Genomic DNA, 18,197 nt, shown 5'->3' with positions numbered 1-18,197 from the left:
CCTCCGGCGGCGGGGGCGCCGCTGGCTCCAGCCGCCGCCGGTGATGCAGTGGCGGGGCGGGGAGGTTGCGCGTCTCGCCGCGGCCTCGCTCCCGGCAGGCAGCGCCCGGGGCCCGGGCCCGCTCCGTCCCGGGGGCGGCCCGTGCCGCCGTGAGGAGGCGGCGCGCCCGGGCCCGGGGGGGCTGTGGCTTCCCCCGCCGCGCCGCGCTCCGGCTGGGCAGGGTGGCGGTGGCGGTCACCGCCTCGTTTCAAACGCGCCCGGCTCCGCGCCGCTGCTGTCACGCTCGCTGTTACCTGGGGGCTGCGGCCGGCGAAGGTTTGGGGGGTGGGGTGGGGTTATAACCGGTTTCCCCCGGTGGTTTTGAAACGCTCGAAATACATTTTAAAAGCGGGGTGGGTACGGTTCCTGGGTGGCCGTTGGCCTGGCTCACCGTTTCTGCACGGGGAGTCTGAGGGGACGTTAACGGCCGGGGCACGGTGCGGGCCCTGGGGGCGCCGGGCCTCTGGCGTGTGTCTCTCTCACGCTTCCCGTGTTGGGGGCACGTTACTTAACATCGCGATCCCACGGAGAGCGAGTGGTGCTCCCTATTTTGCTGGGGTTCAAGTGTAAGCTCTTCATGCTTCTGAAACGTTTTCAGAAGGTGGGCTAAAATGTGCCTTAACAATGCAAGGTATTTTGCAGATTCAAATACCATAGGCATCAAAGTCAGAACAAATTGCCAAATGCCATGCATCAGGTCTGTTCTGGAGGTAAATACGGATGCCAGAAGCTTTGCTTCTTGTTTCAAGCCTTAGTTGGTGAAGATTATTTCAGCTCAGCTTTGCTTTCCTGAGCGTGCCTGTGTGATTAGTACCGGGCCTGTCCTCTGTGGGCAGAGTCTTGTGTCCCTGTGAGGTGCTGAGCCCACCAGGTCACAACTCCTTGCTGCTCTGGGGGGAGAGCCTCTTGCAGGGAAAATGAGCTGGCTTCAATCATCAGCTCACAGAGGGATCCAGTTTGACTCCCAGCTAACCCGGAAAAGACTGTCTTTTTATGCATTTGATCTATTAATAGCATAGTGGATTATAGTGGAATTAATGAGTTAGAGAAGTTTGACAAGTACAAGAGCTCATTCTGGGTAGAGGGCCAGAAAGGAGAAATAGGGAAGTCTACTCCTGTCTGTGCTAGCAAGAGGTGAGATTGATTCCCTCATCCTGAGGAGCTACTGGCTTACTTGCTGAAGGCAGGCAAAACTTAGCAATATACATGTATTTGCACCTAACCAGCAGGGTGATCAAATGCTTTCAGTTATGCAAGTTCAATCTTAACTTTCCCTAGTAAGGAGAAACTCTCAACTGGTTGAGAAACCTAAATACCTAAAGAGTGGGCTTTAGCAAATGCTTTCTTTCAGCACCAAAATTACGTTAATAAGCGTTTTGCTGACTTAACGCCTAGATTGTGTTGGTGCAGCTGTGCATGGAACTGACTTTCTCAGTTATTTCTGCCATAAAACCAAAAAACAGATTCTGTGGAATTATTTCAATAACTAGTTTATATTGTGGCCCTAGAAACCGTAGTATCAATACAGCTGAGCTGAGTAAATAAACTGCAGTGCAAGAGAGAGGAGGGGAAGGCATGGCAGGAGGCAAGAATGTTTTTTTAAAAATCAATTTTCTTACCAAGGGAGGTGTTTGTGAAACTGCCATAAGTCACTTGGCTGTCAAAAATGCTTTAGCCTGTGTCAGTCATTAGATTTGACTCCAAATGCTAAATTACATAGCATAGCTGCTTCTCCTCCCGCCCTGAATATCTTGCATCCCTATATGAAAGGGAGGGAGGGAGAGGAGCAGTCTGGTGTCTGGAACACCTGCCAGCCAGAGAGATTGGTGCGTTGCAAGTATGGGTGCATATGTTCAAGGTTAGAAAGTGTTTGAGGGTATTCTTGTATTGTTTAAAAGCAAACTTCTCATACATTGGAAATACTGAAACACACAGGTCTAGGGCAGAGCTGGTGGTAGAATTTTTATTTTCTGATGTGTTTTTTTTCTTTAGTTAGCTAGTGCTTCCTCAAGTCATCAGTAATTAAATTTTGTTTACTATGTAAGTACACCTATTACTTCATCTAAGCCCGTACTTTTAATAAAGTTCAAGACCAAAAAATTGCTGATTCAGTTAAAATGGAAACTATCCTTAATACTAAAACAAGCCAACCTTTAGTGTAAATGCAAAGTGACATAAGTCAGAAAAATACTGAAGTGCTTCTGACTGACTCATGGCTCTAATGCAAGTACATGTCCTAGTGTTGTGGTTCATTCCTTCAAGACAAGGTAAATCTAAGCTTAAAAAGTACCCTTGCTGTGAAAGCAAATCAAGGAGCATCATCTCACTTATTTTGAGGAAATACCTGGAAATCTTTTCATTCCCTGCAGCCCTGATTTCCAGAAGGAAAACCTTCAGTTCTGTACTCAGTTTCTAGTTCTAAAAGAGGGGAATGGACAAGAATTTCTGACAGACCTTGAAGTAGTCTTACACAAACTTTTAAGTTGGAGCACTCTGGTAAAGGAGGTATTCTGTGTCAAGATAGTAATGGAGTGCTCTGTGTTGGTTACAACTGCGTCAGTGTCACTTACAAATTCAGGGTTGGGATTTTGAAAAACAAATTTAAGTAGTGTTGTTCAACTCATGGACAGTTTTTGATCAAATAATGAATTTACTGCTTTAGAGGTTGTTTCAGTAGCCTAACTGCTGATTAATAATTAAGTTATTTCATAAGAGTGTAATAATTGCTGAAGCTTTTTTTTTTTTTTGTACTCCAGATTAGTGAGAGTAGTTGCCTGTGCACTCGTATAGTACATTTAGGAAATGGGTACTTATGGGAGAGATAGTATTTGAAAAGAGTAGGGGCAAGTGAATTTTGCAGAAATTTTCCTCTTCTGCTTTACCGTTGAGTTGCTGGTGTTGGGAGGCCTAGGATAAGTGCTGGTGTCCAGAGGCACGTAGATTGGCTTCTTCCCCAGGATGAATTCTCAGGACAAGAGATTGTTTGGATGGAAGCTTTTTGGAGTATTACAGGGTTGTTGATATAGTAAGGAGTGTGTGACAGCTGGGAGGAAAGGCTCTTGTTCTTGTTGCTAGAGATTATTTACACCAATATTAAATAATTCAAATGGGATTTTCTGTACTTGGAGCTTTGTGCCCTGAACTTCTCTTTGGAAGACAAAAATAGCTTTGGAGGTTGTGAAGTGAGGGCTTCACTGAGCTGTTCAACGGTCGATCATTTTCTAGGTGGCAATGCTGAAATTTATCCTGCATGGATATTAGGTATATATTTAGAAACCTTAATCTTACAAAATGATTTAAGAAGAATAATAAAATGCATAGAACAAAAAGGTGTTCTAACCTTATGATATAAAGTAAGTAGTAGGTTCTCATAAAGTAACATAAAAAGAAAAACTGAGGTGGTTTTTGTCGCAATAGCATTTAGGGAATCTATCATGCTGAGTACTAGAAGAACTTTCCTTTTAAGTTTCTCTTTCTCTGAAGAGTTTACAATTAAACGTGCTACTTATTTGGAAAGTTGAAATGTTGCAAGCATTTTTTTACTTCATTGCTTTTGTAGTTTTGGGAATACGTTTGATGTTGAATCTCAATTATGTTTCATTGCATTTTTGTTCAGTGATTGAGCTAACTTTATAGCCTGTCAATGACATCCTGTTTAATTGTGAGGACGAGTTAAACTTTAGCTACATTATGGTTCATATCCAATAATATTCTGCAGGAGTATATTTCAAAAGAGAAGTCAAATAATTCTTCTGTTCTGCATAACACAGGAAAGGCCTTAGCTGAATACTATGTCTGACTTCAGGTCACAGCTTCAAGAAAAGCACAGGCTAGCTGAGGTCAGTCTAGAGAAGAAAGATAACAGCGATCTGAAATCTGGAAAGTCAGAGCTTTGAGGAAGGACTGAAAAAAACCCTCAAGCTGTTTAAAAAAGAAATGGAAATTGTCAAATCTGATGCAAAGAATGCAAATAATTCATTCTCCAGGCTTGTGGTGATTACTGCCAGTGGTAGTGAGTTTAAATGGTAGAAGAGGAGATGGTTTCGCATTACTGTTAGACCTTTTTCTTTATGAGTAAGTATAGTGAAGCATAAAAACAGACTTTCTGAATTTCTTTGTAAAATGTTCAATAATAGGTTCTGTCACCTCCACAGGCAAATACATGTTGGGAATGAAGTTCATCCAGGCGTAGAAAAACTGATGACTTTGATAATATTTTGTCTTTTTTTCCTTAGGCTTTTTATGATTTTTTTGTGGCAATGTAGATCGAACATTAGACAACAGCCTTGAAATACTTGAGTTTAGTGGGGATATTAAAGAGATTTCTGCTTATGATGTCTTTCCCAAAAGGGAATAAGATTAACGGCTCTGTCCTGTGGTAGCTTGTTTGATTACAGAAAATTTGCTTGATAGAGTAGTAGCTTCCTCTCAAAAGTTTTGATGTCTCAGGAGGCTTGTTTCTTGTCTGTTGATATTTGCAGACTGATTGGGTACAAAGTGTTTGATACTGAGTTTTTTGTTAATTTTTGTTGTTAACTTAAGCCACCAATGCTATTCCCATTTGTATTTTGTTGTAGTTGTTAAACTCAAAAGACCTCTTATTTTTAAAGCTGTTCTAATAATATCCCTCTTGACGCTTCTTAGCCAGGAAAGACAATTCTTTTGTTGCATGCAGTTAAAAATACTGTAGACATTTTTTTAAAGCAAACTGGAAAACAACAATTTCCCTAAAGCTCCAATATTCCACTTTGGTTTGTTACTTTGCAGTAAGTCTGTAGTTCTGTTTTATTAATTGTTTTATCTATAGAAAATTTGCATGAAATATTTTGGAGGGAATGTCAATTAGAAGGGAATATAATTTTATTTGTACTTCCAAGGGAAGCAATAAAAGGTTTCAAACAGTCATGAAATAGCTAATCCTCTTCCAGTCCAGCCTTACATTAGAAGCTGGTTTTGGAGAAACTTTCTGGCCAAGTGTAAGTTGTACATAAGCTTTATTTTCAGTTTGCATCACTTGCTTTTGAAGGGTGGTGTAACGTACAGTGTAGTACAAATGCTGTGTCATAACCATAGTCCCTAACGGTTGATGCCGCTCCCTGTCACTGCAGTTACACTGAAGTCAATCAAATGGTGCTTTGCCACCCAGAGGGAGAGCCTTTGCTGTTTCCTGCGTCAGGCTGCTCAGCCAGATCTGCTCCCTTGTGCTGACTTAGTACCACATAGGTCTTTTCTGAAGTTGATACAGCTCATTAATGCTGAAGAAAATTGGCATCACTTTTGCTGGGTTATTTTTCTGCAAGCTTAGTGAACTGAACGTCTTCAACATTCAGCACCCAATGAGCTCTGAAACTCTTGTGAGGTAGGAGACAAAGGGAATGTGTTTAGGGGGAGTAGTGGTAGTATGGTGGTTTCCCCTATCCCCTCTCTCTTTTTTTTTTTTTTTTTTTTAAGATCATCTTTGTCCCATAAAACTGTATAGGCCTTCACTTTTTATATTTGGATGAGAAGTCTTGTTCAGCTGAGGCTTCCTTAGCTGGACTTGCCAGGTTTGGATCCTGACATGTTAGATCTTTATGGTTGTGACCTTCCCATGCTGGATTGCTTCTGAGCATAGCTTTCACCGAAATATGATTACATGACACAGTTTTGCCGGTATGCCAGCGATGTGAAGGTCCTCTGTGATCTTCTTGTATATTAAGTATACTTTTCCAGCAGCTTTGACCATGAGAGTTCTAGAGACAGTATTTAGTTTTTTGAGGTGTGAGATGGTTTTTGTAATTTTCAACTGTTCACAAATCTCTGTGTGTGAACACAGTTATTTTCTTATAGCTAGTGCAGGAGGATGCAGAAGTCAGTGTGCAGGATATGTACTTCTTTGCTTTGGCTTTTTTATTGCAATTGCTCTTGAACTTTTTGGGTGTACAATGGAATCCTCCTCATCTTCCCTCCTGTGCACAGCTTCTTTCCAAAATGATGAAATACATATTTATGCAACTGATTTCCTCTTCTGTGGCTAATGCTACCAACAAGGCTGCTTGATGCAGAATTACATGCCTTTTTTTTTTTTTTTTTTTTTTTTTTTTCCTCTTCTGTTTAAATCCCTTGCTGCAAGTGTTTGGCTTGTTACTTCACCTTTTTAGTATTTGTGTTATTTTGAAGGAGCAGTAACAGTGCCTTTCTTTATTCTGTTTCTGATGATGTTTTATTAACATGTACCCTAGCAAAAAAGGGTGAAACAGCCAAAGATCTAATTTTTAATTCCCATTATCCAAAGGTCCTCTCAGTTCAGTTAGTTTTCAGGGAACAGTGCTGCTGGCTGTCATCCCACCATGACACTCCCCAACCAATGTGAGCATTGAAGATCACAAAACAGTCTGTGCTCTCTTCAAAATGAAGCTTGTCATGCAGTGCAGGTATAGTGCTTGGTACCTAATTAATTCTGCGTACTATTGATACTGAATTCAGGAGATCATAGGGAGTGTGTTTGGGCACTGAAGGAAGCTTTTGTTTTTCCAAGGTTCTGATCAAGTGAAATATTTTGGTGAGTTTTCCCAGTATACCTGCACAAAATTTAGTGTGAAGAGGCAATTCAATTTCCATAGGAAGGGTACCAACTTGCTTTAAAACCTTTTTTCTAGGAGGCAAGCAAGTGAGGTAGTTAATGAAGAAAATGTACTTACTGTTTAAAAATGTGTTGCTTAACTAAGTGGCTGGGATTAATTTTTTTTTAACCACAAAAAGGGGTATACCACCTCTAATATCTTCATCTGTTCTGTAGTGAGACCCCTTAAACAGTATCTTTATTAGTAAAGCTGGTGTTAAATGTACTTTTCCATCTTTCCCAGTGTTGGGTTTTTTTCAGTTTTCTAAACTAGATGGTTCTTTTCACCATCCTACCATGGTAGCTGTTGTTTATTGGTTTGGATTATTTTTATTTTTTTTTTAACTCTCCAACTCTACAATGAGTGGCAAGGAACCAATTCTGCGTTTAAAATTGTTTCATTTTTCATGTTGGTATTAGGGTTACTAAGGCAGCATGGTCTGCTGAGTAGAACATAGAATGCCGTTTAGGAGAATGTGGTTTCTGTGGCAGTTTCTATTTGTGACTGTTCTCTGTGATTGGGAGCAAATCACATTTGCTCTGGTTTAGGTTTTGAGACCTGTTTGTGATAAAAAATGCGATACCTTAGTTACTTTATTGGATCACAGGTACTTCTAAACAAACAGAATATATTTGTATTTGACTAACAATTCCAGCTGTCTACATTTTCTAACCAGCTGTCAGGAAACACATGCACTGTGTAGTAATAGTTTAGTGGTGGAATATTGTGAAGTGTGTAACAAGTTATTTTATGGATTGAAAACTAACTGTTAAATAGGTGCTGATTATCTTTTCTGGATAGTCTAATTAATTGTGTGCTCTGGCAAGGAGAGAGCAGAGTAAGTTCTGTAGTTCAGCTGAGACTGAGTTAATTTGTCATTTTAATTCATGTGATCCAAGCCGTTTAAGAGCTCTGCTTGACTAGTGTTTTCTTCTTATTATTGTAATTAGCTGGTTGGCTGCTTGCTTTTCATCGCAAATATGACTTGTCTTAAGCTTAAGGTGTGCAAAGAAATAGTCTGCTGTATGCATGATTGTCTTTTTTTGAACTTCACTGCCGTATGGATTTAACAGTTTTTGAGAGTCTGTGGTAGTTATATCTCTAAAGCAAAACTGCATTCTTAAATGAGTTAGAAAATCTGGGTAGTTTCGTGTTGTGTTTTTTTGGGGTTGTGTGTGTGGGTTTTTTTGTTTTTTTTTTTTTTGGTTAAAACCTGTGACAGTCTAGGGAGAAGTTAAGTTCATAAATGTAAATACAGTGAATTGTACCAGAACTTGATCTCTGTATGATCCTCATGTCTACTGAATTAAGTACCAAAATGAACAAAAGGGCTAGTAGTAGTGCAACACAAAAGCCTTATGGAATACTAAATTAAAGATTCAGTTAGATCAAAGAAAGCTGTGCAACTGGTGGTTAATGATTTAAATGAAGGATACAGGCACCTCTTATTTTTTCACACACTGCTGTTCTACTGCGGTAGAAACCATTTGTTAACTTTCCTTTTTATAGTGCTTGGAGGAAAATTCTACTTAGCAGCAAGCAGCAAAGATGGCAGGTGATGGAAAAAGTGGGGGAATGAAAGAGAGTTGAAACTTAAACAAGAAGGCTGCTATTTCACAGTAGCCTGAATCCATCTAACTGTGGGCTGTGGAGAGGAAAGGTGGCTTTTTTCCCCAGCTTAGGTGGTCACTGGGTCGTTTGCCAAGCTGTTTGAGCACGCTAGACTGGCAGAAAACTAACCTTGACAAAGAGAACAATTTTCTGCTTGTTTAGCATGCTGAAATAGTTCAGCCGAAGGTTTAAGTTCTGGAGAAAGCGTAAGGAAGGGAGCAGGGGTAAATAGCCAAGGACAATACGATAGTTGCACCCACCTTCTAGGTTGGTGTAAGCTGTGAAGCAACCACTGCCAGAGGCTCTTGGTGACTGTTCTTCTAGACAAACTGCTTGGTTGTGTTTCAAGGGTAGACTTTATTGAGCTTTATCCTTTACAATTTATCACTATATTAAAAAAAGTAATTGTAAATGCTTTTAAGAAGCAAGGAACATTTGAAGTCTGAATTCCTTTTGTTAAAGAAGAGGCAACTTAAGAGACAAAGGCCAGCCAGACTGAAAGGCTATTTATTCTGCTTTAAGAGTAGGGTTGAATGATGAGCAATTACATTCATGTTTAGAAATAAACAAAGGAAAAGACATAGATTGCTCTCAGTTACAACTGGTGGTTTGTAAATAAATGAGAGATGCACAAATATTACATAAAAACTTAAGTAATACCAGGATTTTATGTGGTGGAAGTTCTCTAGTAAAGAAAGCAAGTTTTTATTGAATGTGTTTGTTTTGGAATCACAGAGTTAGTCTACTGCTGGTTGTGTCAATAGAGTTTCTGCTGCTAACTCCTCAAAGATGATACTCTGATACTTGAGCATTAGCTTGGTCAAATACTTCCTAGGTTTTTGGAGTAGGGAGGGAGTTGTTGAGTGTTTGGGTTTGGTGGGGTTTACTGGTTAACAGGAGCAGTGTCACAACAGCCACAGTTGAAAACCTGCACTGCTGGTTACAGGGGGATAAGAATTGGCCTTTCCTTCCCAAAAAATGTTGTCTGTTAAATCAAAAATAGTTTTCATCTTTAAACCTTTTTAATATTTTACTAACTGTTGTGCTTACAACAGATACCTTCTGATCACTTTACTGTATTAGCTGACCTAGTTATGATCTTAGTCATCAGACATGATGGTACAAAAAAAGTTGTACCTCTTCTTGAGGATTTTCCTTCTTGAATATACTATTACACATCTTCACCAGGCCATTCTTGACCAGCCTAGAAAGATATGTTCATAGACTTTTGTGGAAAAAGAGATACCAGATCCTTTTTCTCTTGGCTACAGTAACTTCTGTAGATATTGTCCATAACTTACTATTCTGTGATTGTAAATGTTAACCACACCCATTCTGAACTGTCTAGCTAGCCAACAAAGAAAATAACACTGTCAGAGTTCATATCTCAGACATTGTAAAGGAGCTGTGATAAAAATGATTCACCAACATTAATAAAAAGTTGGGGAAAATAAACTAGGAAAGGCAGCCTCAATGCTTACGTTTATGTCACTTGTGTAAACTTGTACGTGAAACCCATTGCAAGCTGCTTTTCAATTCAGTAGTTTTTCAACTGATAGTATTTTTCATACTTGTTTAATAAAAAGTTTAACTACAGCATTGAAAATGTGGTAGACATGAAAAGCCAGCAGAGTAGGAAAAATGGAAAAATTAACACAGCAGATGTGGGAGTTGAGAGAATCTTCCACTGAGAGATGGAGAAGATCTAGAGGCTGAAGTAAAGGAAGAAGGAAAGGACTGTCCTTCCCACTGTATGTGCATGTTCCAGCAGGCAATGCAGAAAATTAAGAACAAGCTTTGTAATAAACTAGAACATTTCAAGCTTGATGCGGGTGTAAAGTATCTCAAGAAAAAATAGCAACATGAGGAAGAGATAAGAGTGATTTTCAGGAAAGAAACTGGAAAATGCAAACTCTGCATTTTGACATGTGAATGGTGAGGTGAGGTGCTGAGTTATTAACCCCTTTCATATGTCCTCATGCCTCTCTCCCTAATGCTTCACTATCAAGTTAGTTAAGACGTTAGTCTAGCTATGAACAATCTCATGCGTGACAGCTTTCTAAAGCATTTTCTGACAAAGTGGACCCTAGTTCAGTGGACCGAACAATTGAATTGATTGTGTAAGAAAGAAGCCCGAAGGGACTGATTAGAATAGTATTGGATAGGTATTGATGATTTTGGCCTCCTTATAGAACAGTTTCCAAATTAAATGCTTAATTTCTTATTTCTGTTTTTAATTACCTTGATTCTATCAAAGTATCCTCCATCAATGCAGAACATACTGTGCCTGGACAAATAATGGCTTTTTTTTTTTCTTTACAGAATATATTTGAACTCTCAGGTGTCTTCTACCAAATGTGAATCATGCAGCTTAGAGTTGAGATGTGCTGTAAGATTTGAGTACTGATGCCAGGTGCAAAAAGTATAAAAGATAGTTTGTTTTGTGCTGTCTCAGGCACTGCATGTTTTGACAAGCAGCAAAAGATGCAGAAATAACTGTGGCTTATAGGCTCACATTTGTGGAGCCATAGTCTTCCCTGAATAGAATGGATTTAGGCTTCTACTGTATCTGGCTTGCCTCTGGCTTGAAATAGGTCATCATCTTTATTACATTGCAAGGGAGTGCTTATTTGCAAAATTAATGCACAGTTATCCACAATAGGCAGATACAAGTTGATATATTCCAGCATATCTGGAATATTTCCAGTCTTCTGGCTGCCTGTGTCCATGTTAGCCTGTGTCAGCTTCCTTGTATCAGCAGCACTAAAAGGAGAATCAAATCTAATCTCTTGTGACAGAGAATAACCTTAACCTAACCACACAGGACAGAATAATTAATTTGAGGCTTTTTTTTTTAAAAAAAAAAATGATAAGGTTACCCAGGTTGTAAAGGATTCATTACTTTTTCGTGGAGCTACAATGAAACAATGTGTCTCAAATAACCTTGCTGCTGATTGTGGGAAGGGACTGGACTTGATGTGGGATGGTACTAGGTACATTGCAGATTTACTTTAGAAAACGTTAAGACTTCTAGCAACTGTCACTTAGGCTGGCATAATTTTTTATATTTCTGCGAGATACTTGGCAATTGTGGTTTTATGGTTTCCTATAGGTGTGGAGCTTCCTAAGTGTGGTGGAGTGCTCATAAGGGTTATCAAAAGCTATGTCTGTTCTTTCTTAATGACCAGCAGCCTTCTGCAATTTTCTCTTATTCTAGAGAAAGTGTGAATAAAGTGTGGATAAAGGGATTGTTGTGAGATCTTGAGGAAAGAATGGTATTAATGTGTACGTGTTTAACTTGAAAAGCTTGGGTTTATTCTGTTATCTAGGAACAAGCTCTTTGATCTAGAACTGCTAAAAGGATTCTACATTTCATGTTTTTGTTGTCCCTGTTGTTTGGTAGTTCTTTGCTGCTGTCCTGGAATGTGTGTGCTTATGGAGAGTGAGACACTTCCTAAAATCCTAGGCAATTTTTGTACACTTAGGTTTCATTTGCACAGTTGAAAGAAACCCGTATGTCTGTGAGTACTACTGAACTCAGAAGATTTAATTCTTAAGAACCTAGTGTTTCAGGTTTCTTCCACAGGTATGATTGGCGTATGTCTTGTCTCAAAGTCTGTAAGGCTGCGCTGGCGCACATGATGCAAACTTAGCTGAGATGAGTTATTGGAACAAGCAACTCTGCAAGGGGAACAGACAGGCTGGCTCTGCTGGCTGTGTAAGTGCAACAGGTATGGTGTATTTTTTGTGAGGCAGAACCTGTGGGTACTGTGTTGTGCAGAAGCACACGTTTCTGAGTTGCATGAGGTCACTTGCACAGAGCACTAATTTCAAATTGCAGTTAGGAAAAGGCTTGAGTTCCTTCAGTTGAAGTAGTTGTAGATCCTGCATAGTAGGATGCAGTATACTTCCACAGGAGTTGATTCTCAAGGGGCTAGCTAGTTAAGGGTTGCTCCAGACCGCAAAAACTGTGTATAAGCATATTCACTGATATGGGAAGCCAAAAGGTAAATTTTCTAGAAGTAAAAATAAGTAAAGTTGCCACTTAAAGGGAAATTGTGAAGCTTGGAAATTTGCCTTGGCATATGTGTTCTTCTGCGTACTTGATTAGGCATAGAATATGCTAGTCAATACTAGATTTGTGAAAGTTTTCCAGCTTGTCAGAAGACTTTTGATAAATATGGCTCACAAAACAGGTTTTCCATTTCTGTGAGCAACAAGTAATGATTTGTTGCTATGGTTGACTTTGATAAATTTCCTTCTGCCTTCAGCATACTTTTAACTGTGTGAATAGCTTTTCTAAGATAATAGAAATGTGTATTGTCTCTAAGATTCACTTGTGTAAAGGCTCTTTAGTGCACAGGTGTATAGTAGGTAATTCAGAGCATTGTTTTCAGCTTCTCTGAGCAACGTTGTGTTCCTTTAGACTAATTTCAGCTTCTTCAGGTGGAGACATTTTTTCCATAGCCTGGCAGTAAGTTTAATTTTTTTAAAATTTTCTTCGTTAGTCACTCAGTTTTTGCTCTTGCCATGCTGTTAACTTAGCAGGAAGATTTCTGCCCATGTTAAAGGCTGTTTGATTTTCTTGCCCACATCTTCTAAATAACATGCTTCCCTTGTGCATGTTATTGTTTCTCAATTATATTTGTTATTCTGTATCTTTACTGTAATAGAAGAGAGAAGTAAGGTTGTGCTCATGGACACAAAATAGAAAACATGAGCAAAGAAGTTACTCACTATCAGTCTTCAAAAGAAGTATTTGGAAACTCATCTGGCAGGGGTTCATTCTACTTAGCACAATGGTGAGGTCACACCTGGAGTGCTGTGTTTAGTTCTGGGCTCCCCAGAATGAGAGACACAGCTACACTGGGGAGAGTCCAGTGAAGGGCCACAAAGATGATTAAGGGTTGGTGAAAGGAAGACAGAGCCAGGCTCTTTCCAGTAGTGCCTAGTGATAGGACCAGAGGCAATGGGTTTAAACTGAAACATGGCAGGTTTCCTCTAAACATCAGGAAACACTTTTTTACTGTGAGGGTAACTGAGCACTGGCACAGGTTGCCCAGAGAGGTTGTGGAGTCTCTGTCCTTGGAGATGCTCAAAAAATGATCTGTGCTTCTGGGCAACGTGCTTGAGGAGGGGGTTGGACGAGATGACCAGCAGAAGTCCCTTCCAACCTCAACCTTTCTGCAATTCTGGGTTACTTTCCGTGAAGCAACTTTCATCCCCACCTTCCCTATTGCCAGGCATTTAAGTATAGTAAGTTGTCAATATTGGTTGTGGTACAGTGTATGTTGATGAAAACTTTCAGTGTGTAAAGTTGTCAGAATGACCAAGTAATAGAAGTTGTGTTAAGTACTAATGAAACCTGTTTGTGAAGGCAATCCTGAGATGATTCCTTCGTTTGCCAGGGATTTTCTATATGCACACCCAGGTTAACAGCATGTTATCAGTTACACAGGAACTAAGCATCCTAAACTCTTACATTGAACAGGTTAATTGAAATAGTGTTGATTCAAGCTTGTTCTTTCACCAAGCATACAGCCAGCACTTGCCATCTTGGAAAGAACTAGCAAAATAGAGAAAACCTTCTCTTCGCTGCTGGTTGGGAGTCCTAGCTTCGACGTGATAGATTGTGAGTTTAGAAGCAAGCTGACTTCCACAGTTGCCTCAAGGGAATTTACATACAGAATACTTGAAATAGCACTCTCTCTTTGGTGTTCCCCTGCTTCCCTCACTTTTTGTAGTTTGGATTGCTTGTCCCTGAGCAAACTTATTTTTGCTTGACTGTAGCTTCTTGATGAAATCTTTGTTCTAGTGTCTGTTCTAAACTTGGGCTACAAGTGAATCAATTGCTAGTTTACTTTAGGAAATCGCTGGTAAATAACTGATGTCTAAAATTAGAAGGGGTAAATAAGGTGGTGTGCAAAATGTGAGTTCTGTATTTTAGAGTTTGTTTTCGTTGTGAACATCTCAAGCTTCACAGTAAAACTTGTGTTGATCCAGCTTAGGCACCAGTAATAGGATCCAATCTACTTTAGAATATAAAGTTATGTGCATCATCTTTCTGATGAGGTAGGTTGTCAAAATTTGTAAATCTAGACCTGGTCTTAAGGCTATACATATTATCATCTGTGAAGCAGAAAAAAAAGCTTTGGAAGAAGCACCATTTATATTATCTTCATTTCTTCCGTCCTTGGTCTAATAACTCTGATGTAATATTTTCTTCTTGATAAATAGCTTGTATAACACTACCTATGAAGAAGAGATTCTTTTCTCTTCCTCCCCGTTACCCCACTATAAATTTCTGACTTTGGTTGAACTGTAGTGGCTTCTTAAATCAGCGTAGCATTTTGCTTTAAATGTTTGGGTTTGTGCCTCACTGGCTTTTTAAGGTATAAATTAGGATTCATAATACTGTTCACCTACAATAGTATCAAAGTCCTAAAACTAACTCTTTCAAGACATGAAGAATGAGTAAACCCAAGATGTTTCACAGTGCAGTGCCATAAGTCTTCCCTGTGTACTAGAAATAAATGTCTTATACAGATCACGTCTGAGGTCTGTAAGAAAACTTGCAGGGTAGACAGAGTATAGAAGACAGGGTATAGAAGGTGCTCTTTAAGATCAAGACATCCTATTCCCATGCAAATAGAACAGCAGGTCTTGGTTTTGTGATTGTTTACACAGATGACTTAAGGTCTGATAGACTAACTCCTCCACTAAACTTTGTAGTACTGTATAAATTGGATTGCAAAGTCTTCCAAGGAAAATACTTCATACAATTTTGATAAACATGAAAAATAAACTGTTCTGAAGTTGTTAATTCAATGGTCCCTGAATTTTAGAACCAAATTTAATTTTTCTCTGTTTATCTCAGAAGCAAGCTGTGTATTACTGACAGTGGATGAACAGGATTTTTTATTATGGACTTCTGTTATTAAATATCAAGGAAATGTATTTTTTTTGTTGTTTTAGGACAGATTCTCTATGCTGTTTCTGATTATAAAAATTTTTAATTTTCTGTTTTAGGTGTGGAATATCAAACAGATGATTAAATTAACGCAAGAACATATAGAGGCACTGCTAGATAAATTTGGAGGAGAGCATAACCCACCATCAATATATTTAGAGGTAAGTTTACATTCAAATGATTGTGGTTAGATTAATGGTGTGTTATCTTGATCTTATATGAACCATTTTATGTTAAAACTGAGAATACCTTTAATAAAAGAGAATATTCTCCTTGTGCAACAGAAGCGTAACTTCCTGGAGATAGAAAGGAACTGTATGGTATTCCTGATACGCATCACTAGGGGAAGATCACTGGCATGGTCTAATAATTATGTTGGTGCAATTGAAATGTAATGCATGCTTTTTAGGTGCTGGGGGAAGATTGTATAATAGAAAAAGTCATGCTCTGTTGTTAAAAGCAAACATATACACATACACATGAAAACATAAGATTAACATTGCTTTTAAAGCAGTTGACTTTTTTCTCTTCCAAAAATAATCATGTAGGATCTAAAAAATTATGTTAGTAGACGGGAACTTCTTAAAGAAGTATATAAAATTGTAGGGTGGGGTAATATTTTTAAGCTGTTTAATTTGTAAACTAACTACAAATTAAATTTGTGTATTCTTTCATCAGTCCAGATTCATAAAGTTGCATTGACATAGGACCATTAAGAGGATAAAAGACTGCATGCATAGGTTACATCTATTAGGAACTGAATGGGTGTCACTTGCTCCAAACCCTGCCCTTTTCTTGGTTCTCTCAAGTATTGAAGTAACTGGAGGTCAACCAGATTTCTTTTGTAGTCTTTTTAATTGTAATTGCTGCCTGAAGGCACAGGGTAATTAAAAATAAAGATCTCATTATTTGAGGTACTTTTAGGTTTTATCTTAATATGTCAGAGCAGGGCACTAGCTTGATTATACAAATATTGACATAATGTCCTTAACAGTTAAGGTCAAATGAGGCCCTCCATAGTTGCTTTACTTATTGCTGATGTGAAATGGGAGTATTGAACAAGTGCTAATCACTATTTTAACCACTTAATGGTATATAATATAAATACACTCGATTTTCACTTGAACCAGTTCATTCCATGTGTCTGGACTTAATATTGCCACATGTATGTTGGTTTCATTAGAGTGTGTATCAAATTGCAGTAATAATGAGCTTAATCTGTACTAAGTGTGGATTTCAGGTAGTGAAGTTGTTCATTGCAGCCATTTGTCACTTGCTTTAATCTAAATTAAAACTGAGATCCCTACACTGGAAACTTTTTGGTTATTCTGCGGTTCATTGATGGGGAAAAGGACATTTGCAGTTGTAAATATACACTAGGAAATTATTACAGTAGTGTAAAAAGTGTGGTAAGTCTGAAATACTTGGTGACTACAAACCATGAAGCTTAAAGTAGATTTGAAAGTCCAGTGGTTCCATGTGCCACTGAGATGAAACTCTGGCTCATCAACGTGGTAGAGAAGCGCTGCAAGACGGAGCAGGGTGTTCCTCTGCAGCAGTGAGTTCTGCTGGATCACAAAGCACGTCTTGCGACAAGTAGTGCTGGTACTGGCTAGGGAGCATTAAGCCATTGGGAGGAAGATGGAAGTGACCAGGATTCTGCTTTTTCAGTTGAATTATCCCATGAGACAGCAAGTCCTGTGAAAAGAGTCCACCGTCATTGAAATGCTTTCCCCAGCTGTTTGCTGTGTGGTTCCTCCGCTTCCTTTGTTCAGGTACTTGCAGTACCGGTAGTGGCTAAGCCACTTCCAGTCACTAACCTGGAAGGAAAATATTCTGGTTTCGTTGGATTAGTTTGCCATCCAGTTAGTAGATTGAACTTGGTCATCATGAAGTCCAGTGAGCCCCAAAGCTGTGGTTAAGGTTAGGGAAGGGGAGAGCTTGCAGCTGTGAGCCAAGAACCTAGAAAATGGGTGTCCTGGTTCTGGCTGGGATAGAGCTAATTTTCTTCATAGTAGCTGGGGTACAGCGCTGTGTTTTGGATTTAGTGTGAGAATAATGTTGATACGCACTGATGTTGTTGCCAAGTGGTGTTTATATTAAGTCAAGGGTTTTTCAGCTCTCATGCCCTGCCAGTGAGAAGGCTGGAGGGGGCACAAGGAGTTGGGAGGGGATGTGGCCAGGACAACTGACCCAAACTGACCACAAGGTTACTCTGTACCATATGATGTGATGCTCAGTTTATAAACTGGGGGGAAAGCTGGCCAGGGGCAGCTGCTTAGGAGCTGGCTGGGCATGGGTCGGCAAGTGCTAAGCAATTGCATTGTGCATCACTTGTTTTGTATTTTCTTATTCTTTTGCTGTTATTATTATTTTGTTCCTTTTCTGTCCTATTAAACTGTCTTTGTCTCAACCCATGAGTTTTCTCACTTTTCTGATTCTCTCCCTTATCCTGCTGTGGCAGAAAAGGGGTGTGTGAGTGATTGGCTGTCTGGTGCTTTGTTGCCAGCTGGGGTTAAGCCATGACAATGGAATGAGAGAGGAGAAGGATTTTCTGTTAAGATGCTTGTTAGATAGGTTAGATCATCCCCAGATGGATTGATTGAACAGCATTAAATGCTACAAACCTGTCATTTGTTTAGTGTGTAGATTTCCGGTAGTAAAACTAAAGTCTATGAAGGAAAGAAAAAGTAGTGTGTTACAGAGTACCTGATACAGTCAAAAGCGAGATTACTGTCTACCCTTGACTGTTCATTTCAACCTAGCAGCAGTTGTTTAGTGCCTCCTTTCTGTGCCTTTCCCACCTTTTTGGCTGCTTTTGGCTTGGTCAAGTATAGGGGATACTTTCTGTTGTCAGAATTTACTTTGCAGCAATTTACCTGAACCTAATTGTCGCTGATAGAGCTAATGTTTTGACATTCTGTATTCCTTCCCCTGTGAGAAAAAGGGACTGAACAACCCTGGTCACAACATGA

General features: G+C 39.4%; 1 protein-coding gene across 4 annotated transcripts in view; it reads left to right on the top strand.

Moving 5' to 3' along the window:
- Nucleotides 1-18,197, top strand: part of BRAF (B-Raf proto-oncogene, serine/threonine kinase) — an 88,465-nt gene that overhangs the window by 545 nt on the left and 69,723 nt on the right. The window contains exons 1-2 of one of the 4 annotated variants that reach the window (XM_037390751.1): nt 5,069-5,398; nt 15,282-15,383. In XM_037390751.1, coding sequence (XP_037246648.1) covers nt 15,300-15,383 — 84 coding nt within the window. In that variant the 5' untranslated portion in view covers nt 5,069-5,398; nt 15,282-15,299. Of the gene's footprint in view, nt 1-5,068; nt 5,399-11,718; nt 11,971-15,281; nt 15,384-18,197 lie in introns of those variants that run through there. The other 3 variants (XM_037390750.1, XM_037390749.1, XM_037390752.1) reach the window with 3 other exon arrangements.

The sequence above is a fragment of the Falco rusticolus genome, chromosome 5 (assembly GCF_015220075.1).
Source record: "Falco rusticolus isolate bFalRus1 chromosome 5, bFalRus1.pri, whole genome shotgun sequence".
Taxonomy (NCBI): domain Eukaryota; kingdom Metazoa; phylum Chordata; class Aves; order Falconiformes; family Falconidae; genus Falco; species Falco rusticolus.
Note: the sequence above shows the minus strand (reverse complement) of the source record. Positions and strands in the feature narration are given on the sequence as shown.